The 24,547-nt window shown below is 54.9% G+C and overlaps 1 protein-coding gene across 2 annotated transcripts; it reads right to left on the bottom strand.

The window, feature by feature from the left end:
* Positions 1–573: 573 nt before the first annotated feature.
* ACY1 (aminoacylase 1) lies at positions 574–24,458 on the bottom strand. Of its 2 annotated transcripts, none has more exons than XM_034776736.1 (15): positions 24,309–24,458; positions 21,218–21,375; positions 18,381–18,445; positions 15,090–15,194; positions 13,532–13,626; positions 12,736–12,812; positions 7,187–7,276; positions 6,683–6,739; positions 6,456–6,529; positions 5,939–5,988; positions 5,213–5,357; positions 4,830–4,898; positions 4,496–4,575; positions 3,473–3,533; positions 574–2,524 (listed from the first exon to the last, which is right to left on the bottom strand). In XM_034776736.1, the coding sequence occupies exons 2-15, from the start codon at positions 21,354–21,356 to the stop codon at positions 2,360–2,362; spliced, it is 1,272 nt and encodes a 423-aa protein (XP_034632627.1). In that variant the 5' UTR covers positions 21,357–21,375; positions 24,309–24,458; the 3' UTR covers positions 574–2,359. The 2 variants fall into 2 exon arrangements, with proteins under 2 accessions (XP_034632627.1, XP_034632628.1); XM_034776737.1 differs by lacking the exon at positions 24,309–24,458 and adding an exon at positions 22,955–23,052.
* Between the last annotated feature and the right edge of the window lie 89 nt (positions 24,459–24,547).

Genomic DNA, 24,547 nt, shown 5'->3' with positions numbered 1-24,547 from the left:
CAGGCTGCTCAGCTAACGACTTGGTGTGCTCAGGCCCTCATTTCTACACAGCCAAATCCCCAAATTTGGGTGTTTCATGTTCTCTCCCTCCAGCTGTATTTAGGTACCTAAATAACCTGCTTGCTACACTGCCCTGGGGATTTAGGTGCCTAACTTGAGGCTCATGCATCTCAGGAAGTGTCAGCAAAGGGTCTGGTACTTGTCAGAATGGCACATCCAGATACACTAGGAGGATTTCATGCTTAAGCTCCAGGACACAAAGGGGTCAGGAAGAAATCCGTAGCCTTGGGTAGAGCACTGCAGAGCTGGAGCCTCCAAAGTACCCAGCACGGAGCAGTGGAAAAGACATGATCTCAGAACGGGACAGTTCAGGGCAGTGGGGGAAGACACTGACCCAATGACGTCCCCAGTTGTAGCAATTCTTATGGTGCAACAAGGCATGAAGTTGACCCCAGAGCAACCAGCTGGGAGGCTGATGTAATGGGGAGAGAGCGCATTGGGGCGTGGATTTCAAGATCAGACAGACAGACAGACAGGGAGAGGCCAGTCCAGGAGTTACCACACCCTTGGCTGTTCTTTCCAATCAAACGGCTTTAATTAGTAAAATCACAAGCACCATGGAGAGACACACCGACAGCTGGCAGCTTTGGCACAAGGTCAGCAAAGAACCAGACCTGATCCCCCAGCCCAAACAACTGGCGTTAACGCTGGGGTGGGGGAGCTCGGGTAGGCAGACCCCCCCACACACAGATGAGGAACGACCTCTGCAGGCCCACCACTTTCCTCAGATCCAGCAAAGGAGCTGCTCAGTATCAGCCCACCCTACCCATTGGGTCTTAGGCTGGCAGCCTGCCCCTTGCAATCTGTCCCATCCCCCAACAGGATGCCAACCTCCCTATGCCCAGTCATCCACCAGGCAGAGGCCTGGCACATCAGGGTTTCTCTCGCTCCATGACTGGCTCACAAAGGGACAATGGGGTGCTGCAGGTAGGCGGGTGAGGGCGGCACATTGTCCTTGAGCATCGACCCCCTGTTGGTAGCCACCGGCCCCTGACCGCAGCAAGCTCCTGCCTGGGTGATGGGGCCAAGGCCAGAGAGCTGGAGCTGGGGAATGGGGATCTGGAACGCGAGTCCCCATTGAGGCTTTCTGATGTGCTAGAAGATATTTCTCCACCCCCTGAGATGGGGCCAGTCCTCCGGCCTGGGACTCTAGGCTGCCACGTGCAGCAGCCTATCCAGGCACTGTGCTCTGATTTGCATTCACCAATGCAGTGATTAATTAAGACAGCAATTAAACCCTCTTTGCTGGGCAGTGACAGTCTGGGGCACTCGGGAGGAGGTGCCATCCCAGCTGCTTTCCTGCCACCTCCCCGCCCCCGGTGGTTTAATGACAGTAGGCGGCAGGTACAAAGCATCGCCCAGCCAAGGCTCCGAGAGCAGCACACCAGGAGCCTGGGGGAATGATCATCCGGGGAAGGGAGGCACACATTGTTCAGCTGACTCACCCAAGGTCTCATAGGGAGTCTGGGCTAGAGCCAGAAGTGGAACCCGGGTCTCCTGAGCCCCAGTCCAGTGCCTTATCCACTAGGTCACCCTGCTTGCAATGCCTGCACCCACCCACAGCTACACCCGCTTCCAGATCCCTGCTCTGCCTGGGGCAAGTGGTGATGCTTAGCCCTGGGAGCAGGGAGAGCCAAGGGGGCCCAAGGGAGGGGCAGGCTGCCCAGAGGGTGCCCCATGGCCCTGGCCCATCCCTGGAGGCGGCTCTGCAGAGATCTGGGGCTAGGAGCAGCAGGGAGAGGGGCTCTGGGGCCTTGGAGGGGTTGGGATGGACAGCTGCAACCCTCCCCCCACCCCGTATAGACCCCAGGACCCAGGCCTACCCCGTTGGGAGGGGAGGGCTTGCATTACTGCTGCAATGTGGTGAAGAGGTAAATGCCTGGCAGGGGCATGGGGCATTCGAGGTGTATTCCCCACCCCCCAGTGCAAGCAATGGGAGAAAGCCCAGCATGTCGTGCCCCCGGGGGCAGCCCCCCCCCCCCCCAGCTTGCAGAGCCATGGGCTGGAAAGCTGGACACCGGGTGTAATTCCATAGGCTCCATGGATGGGCTCAGGGGACCTGGAGCACAGGCAGGGACACAAGCTTCCCCTTCCCCCGGACACAACAGGCACCTGCCCCTCTGGGCTGGCACAGCTGGGTAGTTCTGCACATGGTGCTGCCACCAAGGAACCCTGGAGTCCTGCCCATCCCCAGGCAGCTGCTTCTTACCTGAGCCCCTGTATGTCCATTACCCCCTGCCCCCATGAATTTTCACTCCCCGTCTCTCACTTTAGTATCCCCCACCTCCTGCCGTGCCCCTCAGCCCTCCGCCGGCAGAGGGGGGACGCTGGCCAAGGAGGAGAGGAGGCAGGTGTAGATCTCAATGCCCCGCAGAAAGACTCGCTCGTTGAGGTACTCGTTGTGGTCGTGCAGCAGTACCGGGGTGTGGTTCATGGGGGAGAAGCCGAGGGCCGGGTGACCAGCCTGCAAAGCAGTGAAAGGGGAAGTCACTGCCTCCACACAGAGCCTAGCAGCTGTATCAAACTATATGGGGTCCAAGGAGTGGGGAACCAATGAGGGGGTGGGGCTGGACTGAGCCACCTGCAAACAGGGGATCAAGCTGTGTATTCCCCGCCCCCCACTGACATTCAACCCTGTGTGGTGCCCCCTCCTGGCCAGCCCCGGCATTACTGCATTCCCACCCTTCACTGGCACTGGCCCTTGTCCCATGCTGGCCTGAACTGCGGGGGGCCGTGCCAGAGTCTGCAGTGGGAGGTCTGGCTCATTCCAGCAGGGGGGCTCCTATGCGGCAGGGCAGAGGTGGGCAGCGATCTTCTCTTTTACCAGGTTGGCACCACCCAGACCCCACATTCTCACTGCTGGGAAAACAGCTTCCCCTCAACCATCCCTGGGCTCCCTCCCAGCCCCACTGCCTCAATACCCCCACCCCCATATATCTGAGACCGACCTAGCTGAAGTTCCAAGGACGCTGTTTCCTTAAGAAGAAACAATGTTTGTAGCGGGCCGGGCACAAGGCACTACTGTAATACAGTTAACCAATGGGAAGGATAATAATACAGAACATTTACAGAGCAGCGCTAGCCAGAGACTCTCAAAGCACTTCCTGACAGCAGGTCAGTTCCCATTTTACAGGTGGGGAAACTGAGGCAGGGGGCGTAACCTGCTCTAGGGAATCGGTGGCAGGGGCAGGAATAGAACCCACGAGTCCTGACTCTCAGGCCAAGGCCATCCCTTGGATAACGGAGCAGAGTCAGAGACCAATTAAATTAAGATAGAGAGCAAGAGAAAGAAAAAGGGGGTGGGGAAGAGGCCAGAGGAGAGGATGGGAGAACCAGGGAGACCCAGCCAGAACCTGCAGGACAGGCAGTGGGCAGGAAAGGAGGCAGACCGGGGGGAGGCGCCAGCACTCACTGCTCGGATAAAGCGGCTGTCTGTGCCGGCCGGGAAGATCTCACGCTTCAGCGTAATGTGCCTGTCAACAGAGACAGAGCCCGGGTGAGCCACACTCCCAGTGCAGCTATTCTCTCCCCTGCCAGGGGGAGCCAGGGCCTGATGGGGAGGCAGGGACAGAGGGCAACCCCATGCGGCAGAGCTGGGGAGGACCATGTTTAGCTTGCCCCTGCACCCCAGGCCTGGCTGAGAGGCATCCGCTTTTGCAGAGCTTCCAAGCCCCTAGATGAGCCCAGCCTGCCGGCACTGTGCCAGCAGCGTGGCTGGGGGGATAGCCATTTGTCATAGAACCACAGAAGATTAGGGTTGGAAGAGACCTCAGGAGGTCATCTAGTCCAACCCCCTGCTCAAAGCAGGACCAATCCCCAACTAAATCATCCCAGCCAGGGCTTTGTCAAGCCAGGCCTTAAAAACCTCTAGGGAAGGAGATTCCACCACCTCCCTAGGTAACCCATTCCAGTGCTTCACCACCCTCCTAGTGAAATAGTGTTTCCTAATATCCAACCTAGACCTCCCCCACTGCAACTTGAGACCATTGCTCCTTGTTCTGTCATCTGCTACCACTGAGAACGGCCGAGCTCCATCCTCTTTGGAACCCCCCTTCAGGTAGTTGAAGGCTGCTAACAAATCCCTCACTCTTCTCTTCTGCAGACTAAATAACCCCAGTTCCCTCAGCCTCTCCTCGTAAGTCATGGGCCCCGGCCCCCCTGATCATTTTCATTGCCCTCTGCTGGACTCTCTCCAATTTGTCCACAACCTTTCTGTAGTGGGGGGCCCTAACCTGGACACAATACTCCAGGTGTAGCCTCACCAGTGCCGAATAGAGGGGAATAATCACTTCCCTTGATCTGCTGGCAATGCACCTACTAATACAGCCCAATATGCCATTGGCCTTCTTGGCAACAAGGGCACACTGCTGATTCATATCCAGCTTTTCATCCACTGTAATCCCCAGGTCCTTTTCTGCATGAGAGTCACACTCACATGTCTCTGCAGGCCCCACTGAATGCCTTCCACCACGGGTCAGACTCCTCGATGCAGGTCACTGTCTGATCCATACATTTCTACATCAAAGGAAAGAGGGGAGAGTGTTAAATCTTCCTGGTGGGGGATGGAGGGAGGAGGCTGGGGTGGCGGCAGAGCAAGGGGGGTGGGAGGCCAAGAGGCTCGGGGGCAGCGTGGGGCAGGAAGGTGGGGGTCCATCTGGGATGGGCTGCACAGGGAGGGTGAGGGCATGGAGGTGCCCAGCCAAGTTACACACACCGAAGCAGATTTCAAGGGGTGGTTCCAAGCCCAGCTCCTCAGTTCCATGCCGTACCTGGTAGAACTTGTAGGTGACACCCTCTCCAGCTGCCCGGCACCAGACTGTGAGCTGCTCCTCAAATGCCTGCAGGAGAGGGGGCAAACCAACAGGGGGGCGTGAGTGAGGGGGGGTTCTCTCTCAGGTCCACGCCATCAGCCCTTGTTCTGCTTCTCTGATGCCTCCCAGAATCCTTTGTGCTGCTGCTTTGCCCCAGAGGCACTGCAGAAATGATGCAATGCATTGTGGGATGTTAGCAGCGAGTCAGCGTCAGATCTAGACTTCTGGCGGGCACTGCTGTGGCGATGGCTGACAGATCAAGATCTCCCCCAAACCTGGGGGAATGTGCACCCCACCCCCTCCCTGGGGGAACGGGACCCCTGCCAGAGCGGGCACCGTACCTGCAAGTTGACAGTGGGCGGGATGCGAATGTCGAAGCCGGCGGACAGCTCCAAGGGCACCACATTGAAGGAGACGCCCCCGCTCAGCATGGTCATGTTGAGGGAGGTGACGTCGCCCAGGGTGAGGTGCTCGTCACACTTCAATCTGCAGGGAGGGGGGGGGTCATACCCAGCATCTGTGATCTGTGTCTGTCGGAGCCTTTCAGCCCCAACTACTCCCCTGGGAAAGGACTCTGCACCCAGACCAAGGGGAGGGCAGAGCTAGGTCCAGAGATATGCCTCGCCTGGGCTGGGGCCATCAATGTGACATCCACGTGCACTGACACACAGTGCCAGGACACGCGTGGATCGCTGGGACGGACACGCTCTCTGCCACGTGGAGCCAGGCCCTGGATCCTGCTCTCACAATAACGCTCCCTGTGTCCCCTGCCCGGATCTTAAAGCCCCCTACTGAGATCAGTGTATGAACCCTCACGCCCCGCCCACTCCAGGAGGCATGTCAGGATAATCACAGCCATTTCCCAGATGGGAAAACTGAGGCACAGAGCAGTGATATGACTCGCCCCAGGACACAGAGGGAGTCCATGGCAGAGCTGAGGACAGAACCCAGGAGTCCTGAGTCCCAGGCCTGTGTGTGTGTCCCTAACCCATCCTCTGGAGCTAGGACGTCCACCTTCTCCCTGCAGACCAAACGAGCCACAGGTTTCATGCGGCGCTGCCTCTTACCTCTGCTTCTCACTCTCTCTGAACTGCAGGAGGGAGGTGATCACTCTGTTCTGTGGTGGGAACAGGGGGTGTCAGTGTCCTGGCCAGCGTATTATAGCTACATCCCGGCTCTCCCAGATGCCTGCACCATCAGGACAAGCAGCTCTGCCCTTCACCCAGGGCTGCCCAGAAACAAACCAACCAGCTCCCACACAGGAGCCACAAGGGGCGCTCTGACTGAGAGAGGCTGGGGCTGACGTAGCCAGGAGCTCCCCCCAAAGCCAGTGCTCCTGCCCCACTCCTCATAGTGCCCCCTGCTGGCAGAGGCTGGGGTTGGAATGGCAGGGATCTCCCCTGCACCTGGGAACTCTACACCATTCCTTGTTAGAGAGAAGCTGATGGTCTCTCCCTTGGTGCAAGAGGACTGCAATTCACTCTCTGTCACACTCGCCCTTCCTGACGAGAGGGCAGGTGGGTGAAGCCAGGGTGGGTGGCACTGCAAGTCCCTCACCCCCCAGAAGAGGGCGCCCTCTCCTACCAACTTCTCAGCAGCCGTGTTCTCAATGAACTGGGATCCATGGCCTGGGTTCCCCTCGCATTTGACTTTAATCCCTGCAAGTGCCAACGAGAGGGGGAGACGTGTTAGAAGGGAGGGGAGAGAGAGAGTGGGTGAGCCTGGCACCCAGACACCACAATGATGGGTATGTTAGAAACGCACAGATAGACAGAAACAAAACGAGGGGACATGTCCTGGACCCTACTCACACCACACGCACTTCTCCCCGTAGAACACAGTGAAGGTGTCCGTCGGGTTGGCCAGGCCTGGGGGAGGGAAAGAGAAGACAGGTCGCTGTGGTGGTGTGGGAGCCAGGCAGCCACTGCCAGCTGCTGCCGTGGCAATGCAACAGGGGAGCCGCTGGCTGCCATTAGGGCCTGGGGGGAAATCTCCAGATCCCCAGCCCTGCCCCAATCAGGCACCATGAGTGCAGAGGACCCAGCCACTCAACATCCTTCACCCATGAGACAAGTACCTGCCAAGACAGGGTGCGAGGCTGGGCCCTGGGCTGAGGGAACATGCCTACGCAGGACGCCGCCTTTATCCCCACCACGAACCCTTCATGCATCTCAGCCCATCTACCGCCTAATGGCCAAGCTCATCTCTGCAGAGGGGCCGGCCGCCAAGGCACAGCTTAGTCCCTCCCTGCCCGCCCTCCCCTCGCACAGAGCACTCCCACTGGCTCCTCCGCCATCACACCCAGGGAGTCGCACCTTCATCCAGGGCGAAGCCAATGTTGAGAGCCTGGAACTCGGGCCGCTTCACAAACAGCTCCATGCCCTTGAAGCCCCCGATCTCTTCGTCTGTGCTCAGGGGAAGGGCACAGAGTTAGTGGCCGCCAAGTTCTGCTGGGCCCCACGGCTGAGCCAAGCCCTCCCTTTCACCCCAGCTAGTGGCACAGCCAGAGCACCCCATGGCAGACCAGGATCCGTGGCAGCTTCTGGCCAGTCCAACTCCCACAGCAGCCAGCTTGCGACCGATGCAAGGCAGGGGAAAGTAGCTGTTTTCCCCAACGCTGGCATTTCCAGGCCCCAGCTGTCTGCCATCTCATGGGAACTACTCAGCTCATGGCGAGAGTTTAGAAAGCGGGGGTGAGGGTAATGCTGGAGCAGTGGGAGGAAGGGCCACCATCAGTGCTTTGCCAAACGCAGCAGGCATCAGTGGGACTGAACTGGGGTCTGCAATCTCTCCAACCTACCCCAAGTAACAGTTCCCTGCTCTTCTCCACCTCCTTCCCCAGCGTTCTCACGCTGCCTTGCCAAAGCTCCCCATGAGAGCCTAGAGCCTGGCACAGAGTCACCCACTCCAGCCTGCCTTAAATGCAAGAAAGTCTGTGGAGCAGGGCTGAACAGTGAGTGAGGAGGACATGTCAGGGCCTGGACCTGGACAGTGCTTTCCAGGCCAGGAGCTCAACATGCTTTACTCCCACCCATGAACATGCTCAAGGCTTGATGCGCTTGGTTTCTCCATGTGTTTCACTCCCAGGAACGCACTGGTCAGGGGAGTCCCAAAGCTAAGGAAGAGGCGGGGCAGCTCCCATCTCTAGCCCCACCTTCTCACCCCTTCCAGCCAAACTCATAGACTTTAGACTCATAGACTTTAAGGTCAGAAGGGACCATTATGATCATCTGGTCTGACCCCCTGCATGCTGCAGGCCACAATACCGTCCCTACCCTTCCCTTGACTCTGCTGATGAAGTCCCAAATCCTGTGTCTTGGTGACTTCAATTTTCAGAGAACCCTCCTGCTAGCGATCCCTGCCCCATGCTGCGGAGGAAGGCGAAAAACCTCCAGGGCCTCAGCCAATCTACCTTGGAGGAAAATTCCTTCCCGACCCCAAATATGGCGATCAGTAAGACCCCGAGCATGTAGGCAAGAGTCTCCAGCCTGACCCTTGTTAGTCATTATACTATTTACCTGCTATTGCTCGGTATTCCTCAGCTAATATGTTTTACCATTAAACCATTCCCTCCATAAACTTATCTAATTTAATCTTAAAACCAGACAGGTCCGTCGCCCCCACCGTTTCCCTCGGAAGGCCGTTCCAATATTTCACCCCTCTGACGGTCAGAAACCTTCGTCTAATTTCAAGCCTAAACTTCCCCACTGCCAGTTTATATCCATTCGTTTTCGTGTCCACATTAGTACTAAGCTGGAATAATTCCTCTCCCTCCCTGGTATTTATCCCTCTGATATATTTAAAGAGAGCAATCATATCCCCCCTCAGCCTTCGTTTTGTCAGACTAAACAGCCCGAGCTCCTCTAGTCTCCTTTCATACGACAGGTTTTCCATTCCTCTGATCATCCTAGTGGCCCTTCTCTGCACCCGTTCCAATTTGAGTTCATCTTTTTTAAACATGGGAGACCAGAACTGCACACAGTACTCCAAATGAGGTCTCACCAGCACCTTGTACAACGGAAGCAGCACCTCCTTATCCCTACTAGATATACCTCGCCTAATGCATCCCAAGACCGCATTGGCTTTTTTCACCGCCACGTCACATTGTCTACTCATAGTCATCCTTCGGTCTACAAGAACCCCTAGGTCCTTCTCCTCTTCCGTTACCTCTAACCAATGCGTCCCCAGTTTGTAACTAAAATTGTTGTTAGTCATCCCTAAATGCATCACCTTACACTTTTCACTATTAAATTTCATCCTATTTCTGATACTCCAATTCACAAGCTCATTCAAGTCTCCCTGCAGAATATCCCTATCCTCCTCCGAATTGGCAACGCCTCCCACCTTCGTATCATCCGCAAACTTTATCAGTCCACTCCTGCAATCGATTCCGAGGTCAGTTATAAATAGATTAAATAAAATGGGTCCCAAAACCGAACCCTGAGGAACTCCACTGGTAACCTCCCTCCAACCTGACAGTTCACCCTTCAATACGACCCGCTGCATTCTGCCCATTAACCAATTCCTTATCCACCTCTGGATTTTCATATCGATCCCCATCTTTTCCAGCTTAACCAATAATTCCTCATGGGGTACAGTATCAAACGCTTTACTGAAATCCAGGTATATTAGGTCCACCGCATTTCCCTTATCTAATAAGTCCGTTACTTTCTCGAAGAAGGAGATCAGATTCGTTTGGCACGATCTGCCCTTCGTAAAACCAGCACCTTGCACACTACAGATGTTAAACTAACAGGCCTATAGTTACCCGGATCACATTTTTTCCCTTTCTTAAAAATAGGAACCACATTAGCTATTCTCCAGTCTAACGGAAAACCCCCGAGTTTACAGATTCATTAAATATTATCGCTAATGAGCCTGCTATTTCTCGCGCCAATTCCTTCAATATTCTCGGATGAAGATCGTCCGGTCCTCCCGACTTAGCCCCATTAAGGCGTTCGAGCTTTGTTTCTACCTCGGATACGGTAATCCCCCATTCTGTTTGCCCCTCTGCCACGGTGCTAGTATCCCTAATACCTTCACTGGCCTCATTAAACACCGATGCAAAATATTCGTTGAGATATTGCGCCATGCCTAGATTATCTTTAATAAGCGGCACCGGAGGCAGCAAACAGGGCGGCTAACAGGGGAGTTTGCAGGGGGAGGTAAAGGGGGAGGCAGGAGGGCGTGGTGTGGTGTGTGCTCTGTTTCCCCAGGTGCTGTGGGCAGAGACTACAGCAGCCATGAGCCAAGCAGCAGCAGACAGAATGCAGATGGCGACATGTGGGAGCTGTGGTATGTATATAGTCCTAGCAGGGGACCTGGAACAAAGGTATGTGTGTATGAAGTGTCGCCTTATAGTGTTACTGGAGGAAAAGATTAAGGGGCTGGAGATGCAGGTAGAGACCCTGGTGGAGTTTAGACGCGGGTTTGAGCAGCTGATGGAGGATAGGCAGGGCAGGGCTGGAGGGGAATGCTTTAGGGTGGAGGAGGAGGCAGTAGTAGATGGCAGCGAGAGGGGAATGGAAGGGGGAGAACAAGGGAAGTGGAAGCATGTGACTGTGAGAAGCAGGCCAAGGAAAAGAAGGGCCAGTGAGGGGGGAATAGAACTCAGGAATAGGTTTGGGTGTTTGGATAACGAGGTGGAGGGGCAGCAGGTGGTGACTGAAGGTGGGAGGGTGAGGAAGAAGAGAAGGGCGGCTAGTCCAAGAGAGAGAGGGGAGGAGTCAATGGAGACAGCACCAATTCTGGGCCCCCGTAGGATTCAGGAAGGCATAAGGGGCAGCATAAGGGAAGATAGGAGCAGACACAGGTCAGGACTAGAGGGATCAGAGACTAGATTACTGATCGTACTGTTACCAGGCAACGGCAGGTGTATGTAATTGGAGACTCTTTACTGAGGAGATTGGATAGGCCTGTGACCAGGGCAGACCCAGAGAACAGAAGGGTGTGCTGTCTCCCGGGCACAAAGATACGCGATGTGGACCTGCGGTTGAAAAGGATCCTAAAAGGAGCAGGTAAGAACCCCTTGATAATCCTTCATGTAGGAACAAATGACACAGCTAGGTTCTCGTTAGAGAGAATCAAGGGAGATTATGCCAGGCTGGGGAAGACGCTCAAGGAGATAGAGGCTCAGATTATCTTTAGTGGGATTCTGCCTGTTCCAAGGGAAGGGCAGCAAAGGGCTGATAGGATTGTGAGGATAAATAGTTGGCTAAGGGAGTGGTGCTATAAGGAGGGCTTTGGGATGTATGGCCACTGGGAGGCTTTCGGGGACAGACACCTGTTCTCGCGGGATGGGCTTCACCTGAGTAGAGAGGGAAATAGACTTCTGGGAGGGAGGCTGGCTCATCTTATCAAACGAGCTTTAAACTAGGAAGTTTGGGGAGACGGTTGGGAGATGCACAGTTAATCTCCACGCCAGATTCCAGTATTGAAAAGCTGAGTGAAATAAGAGGAGACATAGCCGGGGAGATGAGATTGGACATAGGAAGGACAGGGGGGACGGACACAAAGAGGCCCGCAACATATAGTGTTACTAATGGGAGACAGGCTAAACGACATACATTAGGGTGCTTATACACCAATGCGAGAAGCCTAGGTAATAAAATGGAGGAATTGGAGCTCTTGGTCCGAGAATTGAAACCAGATATCGAAGGAATAACTGAAACGTGGTGGAATGACAGAGGGGTATGTGCTGTTTAGGAAAGACCGGAACACAGGTAAGGGTGGCGGGGTGGCATTGTATGTCAATAGTGAAATAAGCTGTAAAGAAATAATAGTGGATGGAATAGATAACACGGAGTCCGTCTGGGCAATACTCACACTGGGTAAAAGGACTACTAGAGCCTCTCCAGGGATAGTGCTTGGGGTGTGCTATAGACCGCCAGGATCGACCCAGGATATGGATAAGGAACTATTTAATGAATTTAGGGAAGTAAATACTAATAGAAACTGTGTAATTATGGGGGACTTTAACTTCCCGGATATAGATTGGGGAACAAACGCTAGTAGCAATAATAGGGCTCAGATGTTCCTAGATGTGCTTGCTGATCAATTCCTTCATCAAGTGGTAGCTGAACCAACGAGGGGGGAGGCCATTTTAGATTTGATTCTGGTAAGTAGTGAGGACCTCGTTGAGGAAGTGGTAGTAGGGGACAACTTGGGCTCCAGTGATCATGAGCTAATTCGGTTTAAACTAAATGGAAGGAGTAACAGAATTAAGTCAAAGACTAGGGTTTATAATTTTAAAAAGGCCAATTTTAACAAATTAAGGGGACTGGTAAGGGAAGTGGATTGGGCAAACGTATTAATGGATCTAAAGGCAGAAGAAGCCTGGGATTACTTTAAGTTAAAGATACATGAGCTGTCAGAGGCCTGTATCCCCCAAAAGGGAAAAAGATTATTAAGCAAGAGATTTAGACCGAGCTGGATGAGCGACCGACTCAAAGGGGCGATTAGGAAGAAACAGAAAGCGTACAAAGAGTGGAAGAGGGGAGGGATCAGTAAGGAAACGTCCCTCTTCCACTCTGCCCACAGCACCTGGGGACGCTGAGCACACAACACGCCGCGCCCTCCTGCCTCCCCCTTTACCTCCCTCTCAAACTCCCCTGTTTGCTGCCTCCGGTGCCGCTGCTCGCAGCTGTGCCGCTGCCTGGCTGGGCAGCCGCTTTTATGGGCCCCCTAATCAGCCAAGCCCCGCCCCCAACTCAGGGCTCGGCGTCCCTCCCAGCACCCAGCCCCTGCAGGCCTCTTCTCCTCCAATGAGAACTCCCTCTCAAACTCCCCTGTTAGCCGCCCTGTTTGCTGCCTCCGGTGCCGCTGCTCGCAATCAGCTGGCCATGAAGAGCGGCCAGTCACTTACCGGGCACGAATGTCATGTGAATTGTTCGGGGGAAGCGCTTCCCCTCGGCCTTCAGCCTCCGAATGGCCTCGATGTACCTGAACAGGGAGAGACTGGTCAGGATGCTGGATGCGCCAGGTACCTGCAAGAACCTTGAGCTCAGGCAGTGCTCCAGGCCAGGCGTAAGATGCATGGACGGAGCTGCACCCTTAGATTGCAGCCAGCACCAGCACCCCCTGGTTTTCCCGCACCTGATATCAGCCAAAGATTAAGGGGCCTAGTGTGGAGCAGGTAACATATTGGGTGTCCAGGAATGGGGGGCAGGTGTCACGGAGCTTTGGTCACTCCAGTCAGCCTATGCAGGGAGCAGAGCCCCCCAGCCCTGTGCTAGTTATATGTCCAGGCAGATACAAGCTGGGACAATATATAAAGACCTCAACAATAAGAGGCATCTGCTGAGCTTTCAGGATCTCCAATGTCTACTGCATCACGCAGCTATTGGCAGGGATTGCCAGACCGGCCCAGCCTACCTAGCCCAGTCACCCGTTTCCAGCTGTGACCAGCAGCTGCACAGCCAGGGGCAAGACGCCCAGCATGGGACAATTCCAGAACACCTGCCCACTGAGCTCAGGGGAGTTCCTCCAGATTTATGCCAGTGTAACCAAGATCAGGATCTGGCCCGAGGGTTCATAGCGAGCATGAGTCAAGAGGGATGGAGCTGTGTGCAGAGGGGGACGTTCAGCTCCATTCGATTGCCCCAGAGAGGCAATGGAGAACTAAGACAAGACAGAGAATGGAGGAGGCCGGCTGCACTCACTGGATGGAGACACACTTCATATCCTGGGCCCCGCGGGCATAGATGTTACCCTGAGAGTCCTTAAAGGCTTCGAAAGGGTCATGGGTCCAGTGCTCCTGCAGGGAAGAAACCAGCACTGAGTGTCACAGAAGGGTTCCCCATGGGGAGCGGGCGCTGCAGGAGGGCATGAGCACAGTCCGGCTGGCTCCCAGCATGGCGTCCTGACTTTTCCATGGAGGAGAGGGGCAGGACAGGAAGCTGATCTCCCCGCACCTGATCCCCATCCCCATAAAAGAAAGGGACAGCACCCTGTTTGGGAGATGGAGAGAGGCCTGGTTTGGAGGGATGAAGCATCAAACAGGGCTGATGTGCTAGGTGGCACCTCAGCCATTAGGAGGTAGATGATGTGGGAGGGGGCAAAAGGGATGGGAGTGTGATTTAATGCCAGCCTGACAGTGCTGGAGACCGAAGGGCAAGACAGGCACAGTATGGGCAGCTGCAGGACAAGCTTCTCCAACGCACTGCTGCCAACACGCCTCTGTCCAGATCTGAAGGGATAGGAAAGCAATAATGGACAAGACCAACCCCCACGCATGCAACCATGTTAACAGGAAATGCCCTGTGCAATTTCAACAAAATAGCGGGGCCTCCTGCAGTGGGGCTTCTCAGGACAAATTGGACTCCAACACACCCATTACAAAGAGCAGGTGCACGTCTAATCGAGTACAGTGAGAGCCTAATGCAGCCCATAGGAAAACAGGACTTCATAGTAAGTAACCCCCAAAATAATAAAAGGTAGCAACTGAAGTTTGTGGTGGTGGATGGTGAGCGCCAGAGATCCCTTCTGGAGAATACAGCCAGACAAGCCAGGGTTCTGATCAAGGGGCAAGCATCAGAACTTGATAGCCGCAGTGCAAGAAGCAAACGAGGGAGTCCCGTGCACAATGGAGACAATTTTAAAATAATAAGGTGACTGGCTCCAAAGGCAGCACTATCCCAGTGAGCATCTTTTTCCATCGCAGCAGAGAGGCGAAGGGCTAAATGGGGCCTTGGATCAAACCAGTCTCTCAGCTTGAAAATTAGCACACAGCGAGGGTGAGGGAAGGGGCAGCCCCAAATGGAAGCGGAAGGCGTTTTCCCTGGGCAGACCCCACTGCTTGCAACAGCAATCCTGACAAAGAAGTGGGCTGTAGTCCACGAAAGCTTATGCTCTAATAAATTTGTTAGTCTCTAAGGTGCCACAAGTACTCCTGTTCTTTTTGCGGATACAGACTAACACGGCTGCTACTCTGAATCCTGACAAAGGCTCACAGTTCCCCGCATTCTACTGTAGGTGGCGCTGTGTTTGCATTAACAAAGGGTGCAGATGGCATTGACACGCCGCAGGTCCTCAGCAGAGACGGCCCAGGTCTCCCTCCGGCCCAGCAGTGCCCCTGGGCATCCTCCTGAGCTGCTGAGAAACACTCTGCAGAGGGACACTCCCGTTTCCCCTCTGGACAAATAAGCGCCCCCTGCCCACCCATGGGCAGCAGCCAAATCCCAGCTGTGAGCCCCTCCCCACACACACACAGCCCCTCACCTCAAATACCGGCACGACATCTGTGTGCGAGTTCAGCAGGATGGAGCGGAGCTGCGGGTCCGTGCCCTGCCAGGTCATGATGGTGACAACCCGGCCCGGGCACACCTGCGAAGCAAAAGGGAGTCTGTTACAGCGGAAGGGCATGCTCCACCCTGCTGTGGGTCAGGGAAGCTGGGAGACAGAAGGAGCTGACGGAGCAGCCCCTGGGTGGGGAGGAAGGGGAGGGGCAGCGGGGTTCGCATACAACATGTTGCAAAGGGAGGGGTTGTTTCGCCTGGGAGGGAGCAGATTTCAAAGGACAAGAGACTCCTCTCCCTTCTAGGAGGGAGGAAGGAGGGTCTCACAGACAGGGCACTGGACTGGGAACCAGGAGACCTGGGCTCTATTCCCAGCTCTGCCACAGACTCCCTGAGTGACCTTGGTCACGTTGCTGCATCTCCCCAGTGCCTCAGCTCCCCATCTGTGCTATTGGGATTACAACTCCCTGCCTCAGAGGGGTGCTGCAAGGAATAAATCCATCAGTAACTGCGAGGCACTCGGATGGCGATGGGGCCCTCCGAGCAACTGGATCGAGAGATCCCAGGCAGGACGCAAGCGCCTCCCATAAAGACATCTCAACTATGGAGGGCTCCCAAGCCATATCCAAATGATGCAGCTGGGAGCTTGAAGACCCGGAAGGGGATTTCCTCCTCCTTTCCGAGCTGCCCTGGATCAAGAGAACACAGCGGAGTCACTCGATTAATGGCTGATAAACGGGCACCCAATCAAAAGGAAACACTTCTTCCCACTGGGCAGGGTCAGCGTGTGGGACTCATAGCTGCAGAGGTCAGGGAGGCAAACCCTCACCCTGAGCAAGGATGCCAGAAGCTGCAGATAAGCTGAACCCCAAAAGGGTGACCCAAAAGCAAGGAGCTTCTGGGTTCTTGGTCCACTAGGAACTGCACCAAGACCGCCCATTTCATTTCACTGAAGAGTCACTGGACAGCAACACCCTGGATTGCTGTGCCTGGAATGAGAAGCGCTAGAGAAGGGTAGCGTGTTACCACAGGAGTTGGTGAACAAGCAGGGAACGCTCTGTACCCCCGGAACCATCCAAAACCCCAAGCAAGGGTCCTTAAACACTGATCTGGGCCACCCCAGAGAACACTAGACAAAACTGATGAGGGCTATGGAATCTCAGTAAAAAAATTCAACAGCAAATGCCAGTGGCAGGAGGCCTTGAAAGAATATGGGCTCAGCAATCACTAAAACTATTGAAATCCAGGCATGCTCTGCATCTCTGAATGGCTCTGGGGATCTAGCCAACACACACACAACCAAGATCCTGTCTTCAGGGAACTTCCCCACGTTTTTCCTAACCCAAGTTTCTGCCGGTCGGGATTCCTGCGCCGACAAGCTGGGACAAGTCACAGAGAAAGTCATGTCACCCCAGGCCTCCTCGGAGGAATGTGACCTTGCTAAGTCCCAGTCTAATTACAGCACATACAGTCGGGATGGATCGACTCAAAAATAGACCGAGAACCTGTAATAGCAGATTAATGGGCTGGCCAAGTCTGCAGGGGATTACCGACAGCAAGGGATTTGTACACCAATGGAAACAACCGCTCGCATCGTCACATTTCGCAGGGTCTCTCCTGCTATGAACAGAGGGCAAACAAACAGCACCCTGGCCTGTCCTGGACTCCCAATGCAAGGATCAAGAATCAAGGGTCAGAGAGGGTAGCCTCTCCTTGCCCAGAGCTCCCCCTAGAGCCAGCTAGAGTGCCACGCATGGGAGGGCTCCTCTTCCCAGTCCTACAGGTACTTGCCAATGCAGCACAGTGAATCTCTGGAGTAGGGGCCAGAGGGTGTGCTGGCAGGAGGACTCACGGGCCTAATTATTAATATCGATACTGTTTTATATCTACACTGGACAGTGCAGGTTGGGACGAAGCACATGGAGTGCACCACGGAGCAGATAAAGGGCCAACTGCTGGTCTCACCAGTGGAAATATGGAGCGACTCCACCGTCTCCAGACTTGCACTGGGGTAATTGAGGTCAGACTCTGTCCTGGTGTATCTAGGACGGACCTACGCTTCGCTCTACCCAACAAGGCTGAGGTTTAGCTCCTGGTGGTGACCAGTGGCGTAGCCAGGTGGAGGGAACAGGGGGAGCAATAAAAAAAAAAGGCACCACCCACTGTGGTGCTTTTACTCACCCGCTGGGTGCTCTGGGTCTTCAGCGGCGGGCCCTTCACTCGCTCCGGGTGTCTTCGGTGGCACTGAAGGTCCCGCCGCCGAAATGCCGCCGAAGACCTGGAGAGAGTGAAGGTCCCGCCACTGAAGACCCGGAGCGCTGTCGGGTGAGTAAAATAAAAGTGCTGCAGCAGGTGGCGCCTTTTTTTTTTTAATCGCTCCCCCGGGTGAGTAAAAAGGCGCCAAGAAATTGACAAGGCGCCACTTGTGCTCAGTGGGGGAGCGGACACTCTCTCCCTAGCTACGCTACTGGTGGTGACCCATGTATTCACTCCACGCCGGAGGACACTAATGACCAGGTGACTCTTCCATGGGTGCAGGTGGGATGGATTCCAATGCGACATGCTCAGGTCGCTCTAGCCGTCTTTACGGGGATTAATTGCAACTGAAAGACCGGCATCTGCAGACAGGAGTCCTTTGGTTACCCAAAGAATGAGTCTGGCACAAGCAGTGCAGGCCAGCTCCATGCTGCTGCCAATGGCCTTCAGCCCAGATCTGGAAGGACCGCCAAGGGCAAGGGACGTCCACCCTGGCAGTGCCCACAGGGGTACCAAGGAGTGCTCATTGCAAGGCTGAATTTGGTGATGAGGACACGTCCACTGAGAACTTGGCTGAGACCCACCAATTCTTTTTAGATGGGAACCGCTGAACGATTTACTCAATCATTCCCTGGTTGAGGCTATAGCACTGTCAGTGCCACTTTAGCATTGGAAAGGGGTAAGGTGAGCAACCCAGACCTCTCTGGCAGGAAGACGGCTCCCCAGTGAATGGGATGCATTACGTTTCTAACTCATGCAGCAAAAGCAGATACAAAAGCGCTCGTTGAGGCGAACGAGCCCAGACACATGGTAAAGGGGAGTGTCTCTGAGGCGGGACCTGGTGCGGAAACATCTGCCACCTGGCAGTACTGGCGGAAGCACCGTGACTGGAGCTGTGCCGTAGAGAGGATGCCTAGCGGAGGGCACCCCAGACACCCCCTGGTGGTTTCAGGCTCGGACAGATCGGGAATGAATTTCACCGTGGGGGCAGAGGAGTGGGTGGGTTCACTTTTCCTACCTCCACTTTCTGACACCCCAGGCCAAGCTCAGCTGCAATCCGCTCCAGGAACCGCACAGCCACATCTGAGAGAGGGAGAAAGCAGGAAAGTTACAGACATTCAGCTGGAATCCCCTTGCTGTTTCCTTGCACCTGTTGCATCTCTCCCATCCGGGAATCCCCATCCTGCACTAGGAAGGGGCTGTCTCCACACTCTAGCCCCTCCCGTCTCATCTCCAGAGGCCCCTTGCCACAAGGGGGAACCCTTTGGAGCAGCAGTGCTGCAAGAACGTCAGAAGCGCAGACTGCACAAAGGTCGTCATGCCCAGGCTCCAACCTGGTGAATAATATGGCACGCAGTCTATGCGGTCGATAGGCAAGTGCCCGGTCTATACAGCCAAGCACACAACTCCCAGCACAGCGCTGTCAGTAACGGAACACGATTGCAGTACTAAGCCCCAAGAATGGATGTATTAGCAGGCCTACCATCAACAATCTACTCATACAGCCTCTGCCACGGCTCAGAGATCTGCCACATAACACGGCAAGGCTCAGCTTTCCACTCTGTAAAGCACCTAGCACAAGAAATTCCTGATCCCTGGCTGGGGCCTCAGGTGCTGCTGCAGCTGCAGCACAATCATAATCTGCCACTAGGAAAGCAGTTAGGAGGAGGACTTACAAATAATAGAGCAAAGGCTTTAAAGAGACATTGAACATATTTAATAGACTTTAGCCGCCCAGGTTCTCAGGATTTTGTCAGGCCCCTAATCCCTGCTGCTTCTCCCCTTCGCCCCATATGCCCCCTCTGCTCCTTTAGCTGACACCACCTGCGCCAACGGAAGTGGTTCTCCCATCAGCAAAGGTAATCCACCTCCCCAGGAGGCAATAGGGAAGTCAACAGAAGTATTCTTCTGTGGACCTAGCACTGTTTACAATGGGAGTTTGGTCGGCTACACAACACCATTCCAGGGTGTGGATTTTTCACATCCCTGCGCGGCGTAGTTAAGCCGACCTGATTTTCTAGCGCAGGTCAGGCCTGTGTCTTCACTAGACCCTCAGTACAGCAAGGGGAGTTCTTTTTTGAACCCTTGGCCTTCCCAGCATCCTCTGGCAAAGAGTTCCACAGCTTAACTGTGAGTTGTGTGACGAGATACTTCCTTTTGTTTGTTTCAAACCTGCTGCCTCTTAATTTCATTTGTGACCCCTAATTCTTGTGTTACGAGAAGGGGTAAATAATACTTCAATGAGCTTTGGATCAGATCCTTGGAAGGCATCTCCTCTGACACATGCATGCACAATCACACACACACACACACACACACACTCAGTTACTAACCCACAGCCATGTTACATGCTGGTTTAATGAGAACTGTATTTCACTCGATATGAAACTAAAGCTCCCAGTCCATCCAATATGAGGATTAATACAGCACCAGCTAAAATAGCTTCAACTGGGTTTGGCTGGCCAACTCCAACAGGGGGAAACCACATTATAAAAAGATCATCTGTCTTAACTCTGTTGGCTCACGGACTAGGCAGATGCTGTTGCTGGACCCAAGATTCAAATCCATCTGCTCTGTGACTGATTAACGTTCGGAACAAGGGGGAAATGTGGCCCCATGTGGAAGAGAGCTCCGAAATGTGGACTTTGTGCAGTAGCTGAGCCCAAAGAGCAGCCACATGCCTCTTAGGCAGACAGACCAGTGTGAGTGAGTGGGGGGGTGGAGGGGTCTGATCTGGCCACATTTTCCATCCACTTTGCCCAGGCATGAATGACAAGGTGTGATGCAGTACAGAATCAGTCTAAGCATCATCCCAGCTGTGGGTGAGACAGGTGGTGTAGCAGCTCCTGCAAGGAGGTTCCCAAATCCCAGGGGCAGCAGAAGGCGCTGTTCAAGGAAGGCTGTTCCACAGGCTGGAATTTCAGTCCCCATCTCACATTACCAGGGAGTTTCCCATTCTAGAGGCCAGCATGAGCTGTGAGGCCTCTTGGCTGGGTTGCACGATCACTAACAAGTCTCACTAGGACTCTTTCTGCCTCCAGGGAGCCGCTCATTTGCCAAGGTTCAGGGAACTTTCCGCCAGTGTCAGAGAGATTAGCATACAATTTCAATGTGAATTGCCCCGCCCACTCCCACCCCTTCCCCAATGCCCCGCCCACTCCATTTTGACTGCTGTCTTCTTTTTAAGGTTGAACATCTGGCTGGTAATTTTGGTTCTTTGATGAAGTGGGTTTTCACCCCCTCCCCCAACACTCAATATTTTCAGCATTCACGTGCCATCAGCGATGGATGTCTCAGGCTTTGCACCAGGAGGACCCAGCACAGGCAGCAGCAATGCTATCCAGCTTCCCGCACATTGCACTGAGCACGGGCCTGAGCCCTGAGCTGGCGAGGCAGGACACTTCAGCCCCCATGGCCCAACTCCACCTTTGGCCAGTTGCGAGGAGGCCAAGCAGAGCCAATGGTAGGGGTGGTTTGGGTGACATGGACTCCTCTGGATTCACACCCACCAACTCGCTTCCACCCACGAGCAGGTGTCTTTGCAGGGAGGGGATGGTTTTAAGAACTAAGTGGTTCTACCAGATGATCGTGGATTCCTCGTCAGACAATACAGGGTGGCACCCTTGTCCCGTCTTCTGCAGGAGAGCAGCTGGGAACAAGAGCCCAGCGACGCTCCAGAAGGGTGCTGAGAGCTTTGTGCCCAGCATGTGAGGCAAGAACGTTGCCACTGGCCGTCGCAGCAGCGAGCCAGTTGTCTGGCCATCTCCCTTGCTGGCTGGCGGCATAACCCTCCCCCAGTGCTCATGCTGCCTCAGCAGCTTGCCCTGGTAAAAGAAACGGAACCAGCCTCCTTACCATAGTTGGGCTCAGGCTGGACTGTCTTGAGCCTCAGGTACTCTCGGAAGAGTGTGACTGAAGGATGCTCCCCGGGATCCTGGCCTCTGACCTTCTCCCCTGTCCTTTTAGAGTCTCCCTCAGGCAACATGATGTCCATCTGCTGGGGTATCGGGGCCCTGTGAGGAAGGAGAGAGGATGCACAGGGGAAAGGGATAAAATGGCCATCCTGAACAGCTGTGAATAGACTTTGTCATCAAATGTACTGGCCAAATTTCCCCCTGGCATGACTCCACCATCTCCAATGAAGCAGCTGTATGCAGCAGGGCTGAATCTAGACCTGTATGTGTAAGGGGAGCGTTGGCTTGGGCTTTCAAAGCTTCCCCAGTCAAGATTCATTCCAAAGCCACAGCACCACATCCACACACAGGCACGTCCCTCCCAAAGCTCTGCCTGACATCAGCGGCTTAACTTGCTAGACATGGTGCCACCAACACGGGGGAGCAGCCAGAATCCCCACCTGGGATCGTTCCTCATGACAGCAAGTACCCTGGGAGCTTTGGAAGGCAGCATTGTGCCACCATGCCCAGGAGGAGCTGCCATGGTATCTGTGGCGGGAGGCAGTTAGCGCTAGGGACAAGAGGATGCTAGAGCTGCTTGTGGGACTGGCCCCCAATCCCACTCACCAGCTGGAGTGCTGGAGCAGGGCAAGCCCCAAACCCCACTCCCCGGCCGGAGCTCGAGGGCTGGATTAAAACACCTGGAGGGCTGGATGCAGCCCCCGGGCCATAGTTTGCCCACCCCTGTACTACAAGGACTGGGAGTCAGGACTCCTGGGTTCTATTCACAGCTGTCCCACTGTGACACTATGGCAATCCACTTAGTCTCTCTGTGCCTCAGTATCCCCTTCTGCAGACGAGGATAAGGGAAGAAGTAGGCCGCTGGGTTTAGCAGAGGTGAAAGGGAGCTAAACAAGGGGGTCTGGGGTATGTTGGTACTGTGGAGGCTAGAAGTGGGGTGTCTGGGTGAGTGGGAATGAGGGAGGGGGTGGAAGTAGGCATGTGTATGAGGCAGGGGCTGGGGGAAGTGGGGGGGGTGAAGAGGTATGGATGTTAGGGGTCCGTGGGGGTAAGGGTAAGTGTGGGAATGAGGGCAGTCTAGATTGGCTAGGAGTAAGAGGGGTGGGTGGGATACATGGGGGTAGGAGGGTGTCTAGAGTGGGGGGCTAGGGGTCAGTGGGGTGCAATGGGGCAGGCATTGGCGGTAGCCTGGCATGGGGAGGAGGAGGATGTGGGGGGGGGCTGAAGGTCGGGGTAAGGAGAAGTGCAGGGAGGGTGGGGAGTTAGGGGTAACTGCACTTCTTGGGGGTGCATGAGAGTAGGAGCGTGTATGGGGTGAGAGGTGGGAGGAAGGCGCATGCCTGGATTGGGGGAAGTGCAGGTCTCTAGGGCTGGGTGGGGGTCCCGTTAGGGGTCGGGGTACGTGGGGTAGGCAGGAGCACGCTTGGATCAGGGGTAAGTGCAGGTCTCAGGGGGTCGGGCAGGAGTTTGGGGGCAGCCCGGCTTGAGGAGTCCGGCGCGCTCGGAGCGGGGCCGTGCCCGGGGGGGGGGGGGGGGCAGAGCAGTGCCAGGCCCCCCACGCGGCCCCTGGGCGCTCCCGGCTCCAGCTCCGGCTGCCCAGCCCCAAGTAAACATGCGGGGAGCGGGGAAGGCTGCCCCGTGCGCTCCCCGCCCCGGCCGGCCGCCGCCCGGGCCCTACCTCTGCACTGCCCCCCAGCTCCGGCCGCCGCAGCCTGCTCCGCCCTGGCTCTGCGCTCAGTGGCACTGGGGTGGGCGCAGCCTGAGTCCGCCCGCCCGGCCGGCCAATCCCGCCGCAGCCCCTGCCCCGCTCTAGGACAGCCCGCAGGCAGCCGCCTCTCGCCGGGGGCAGCAGGGAGGGGGGCAGCCCCCCCCCCCCCCCAGGGTACCAGCAAAACTTGGGGCTGGACCCCTGCGCGCCCAGCCGTGGGGCATCTGCAGGATCGGGCCCTTGCACCCCAAACCCTGCCCCCCAGGCTGCTCAGGACTTAGGGTGCAGCCTTTTCCTTACACTCCAAAGTCCAAGGCGATTGCACAGCTCAAGATCCCAGTTCCATCAGTGCTGCAAGCCAGAGCCATTCTTGCTTTGCTCTCACCCAGTGTAAAGCCGGGTACAGCCACTGGAACCAGTCTAAGAGGAGACTCACACCCTGGGTTTAATCCATTGATCGGATTGCTGCTGAGGTATTAGCATTTCTAGTGCCGCAGGTAGCGTTTACAATCCCCACGCACAGGCCAGGAGCCCCTTGTGCCAGCGCTATACAAACAGAACAAGAAGATGGTCCTTGCCCCACCATTTACAATCCAACTCCCTCTCTTCTCCACGCGCTCTGTTCTACACTATAGACAGCACCAAAAAAAGCATGTTTGCTTTCATTAAAAGCTAGAGATTGGCCCATAAACAGGAGCCTTTTCCGTGAACCCCCACGGAGCTTCTGTGGGTCCAATAAAAAAAGCCCTGGTTCCAGACTGCTGCTGGTTTTGCAAGCCCAAACCCATCCCCCTCTGCTCCTCCACCCACATTTACCATTTTCCCCCCAGAGCTTTTTTTTGCAGTCACCCCAGAAACTTTTCTGCTCAAACAGCTGGGCAAAAATAAATCCAAGATGACAAGTCCCACTTCAGCCTTGCTCAGCTTTAAGGCAGGCTTTAGTTTCTGGAAACAAAAGCCCAGTTTATTAAATACTTTTTTTCTATAATGAAAAACAAGGGAAAATAAATGACATTTGAATTGCTCTTCCACCTGACTGAGGTGCACTGGGCCCTGCGCTTAAACACACGATAACAACAATCAGCACATGAAGCGTTAAACAGATTGTGCAAGCCAAACCAGGCCCCAGTCCTGCAACTATCTCGCCCCAGAGACCCCTGCACTTCTTGCGGGCCTCTATTGATTTCAACAGGGCTCAACGCAGCTGCAAGATTCCCTCTATGCACATCCAATTGTAGGACTGGGGCCTAAAATCTCACAAAGTTACAGTCTCATTTTTAGCGTGGCCCAGCTAGCCTAAAAATACTCTTACAAAATGTCCTACCTCTGTGAATAACGTCTTCGATTACTGCCAAATGAAAGGATTTTTCAAATCCACATTTTCTTTCACCATGTAAGAACCTTTAGTTGCTCCCATCAGCTTAACTATTTGTTAGTTTCACTCTAGTTTCACTTTCAGATTCTCCTGGCCCCTCCTACATTGTTTCAATCTCTGGGGGAAGGATTACACAATATTGCCAACCCAAAACATTAAACAATCAGGAGTCCAGCAGAACACCCATG

Source organism: Trachemys scripta, chromosome 7, assembly GCF_013100865.1.
Source record: "Trachemys scripta elegans isolate TJP31775 chromosome 7, CAS_Tse_1.0, whole genome shotgun sequence".
Taxonomy (NCBI): domain Eukaryota; kingdom Metazoa; phylum Chordata; order Testudines; family Emydidae; genus Trachemys; species Trachemys scripta.
Note: the sequence above shows the minus strand (reverse complement) of the source record. Positions and strands in the feature narration are given on the sequence as shown.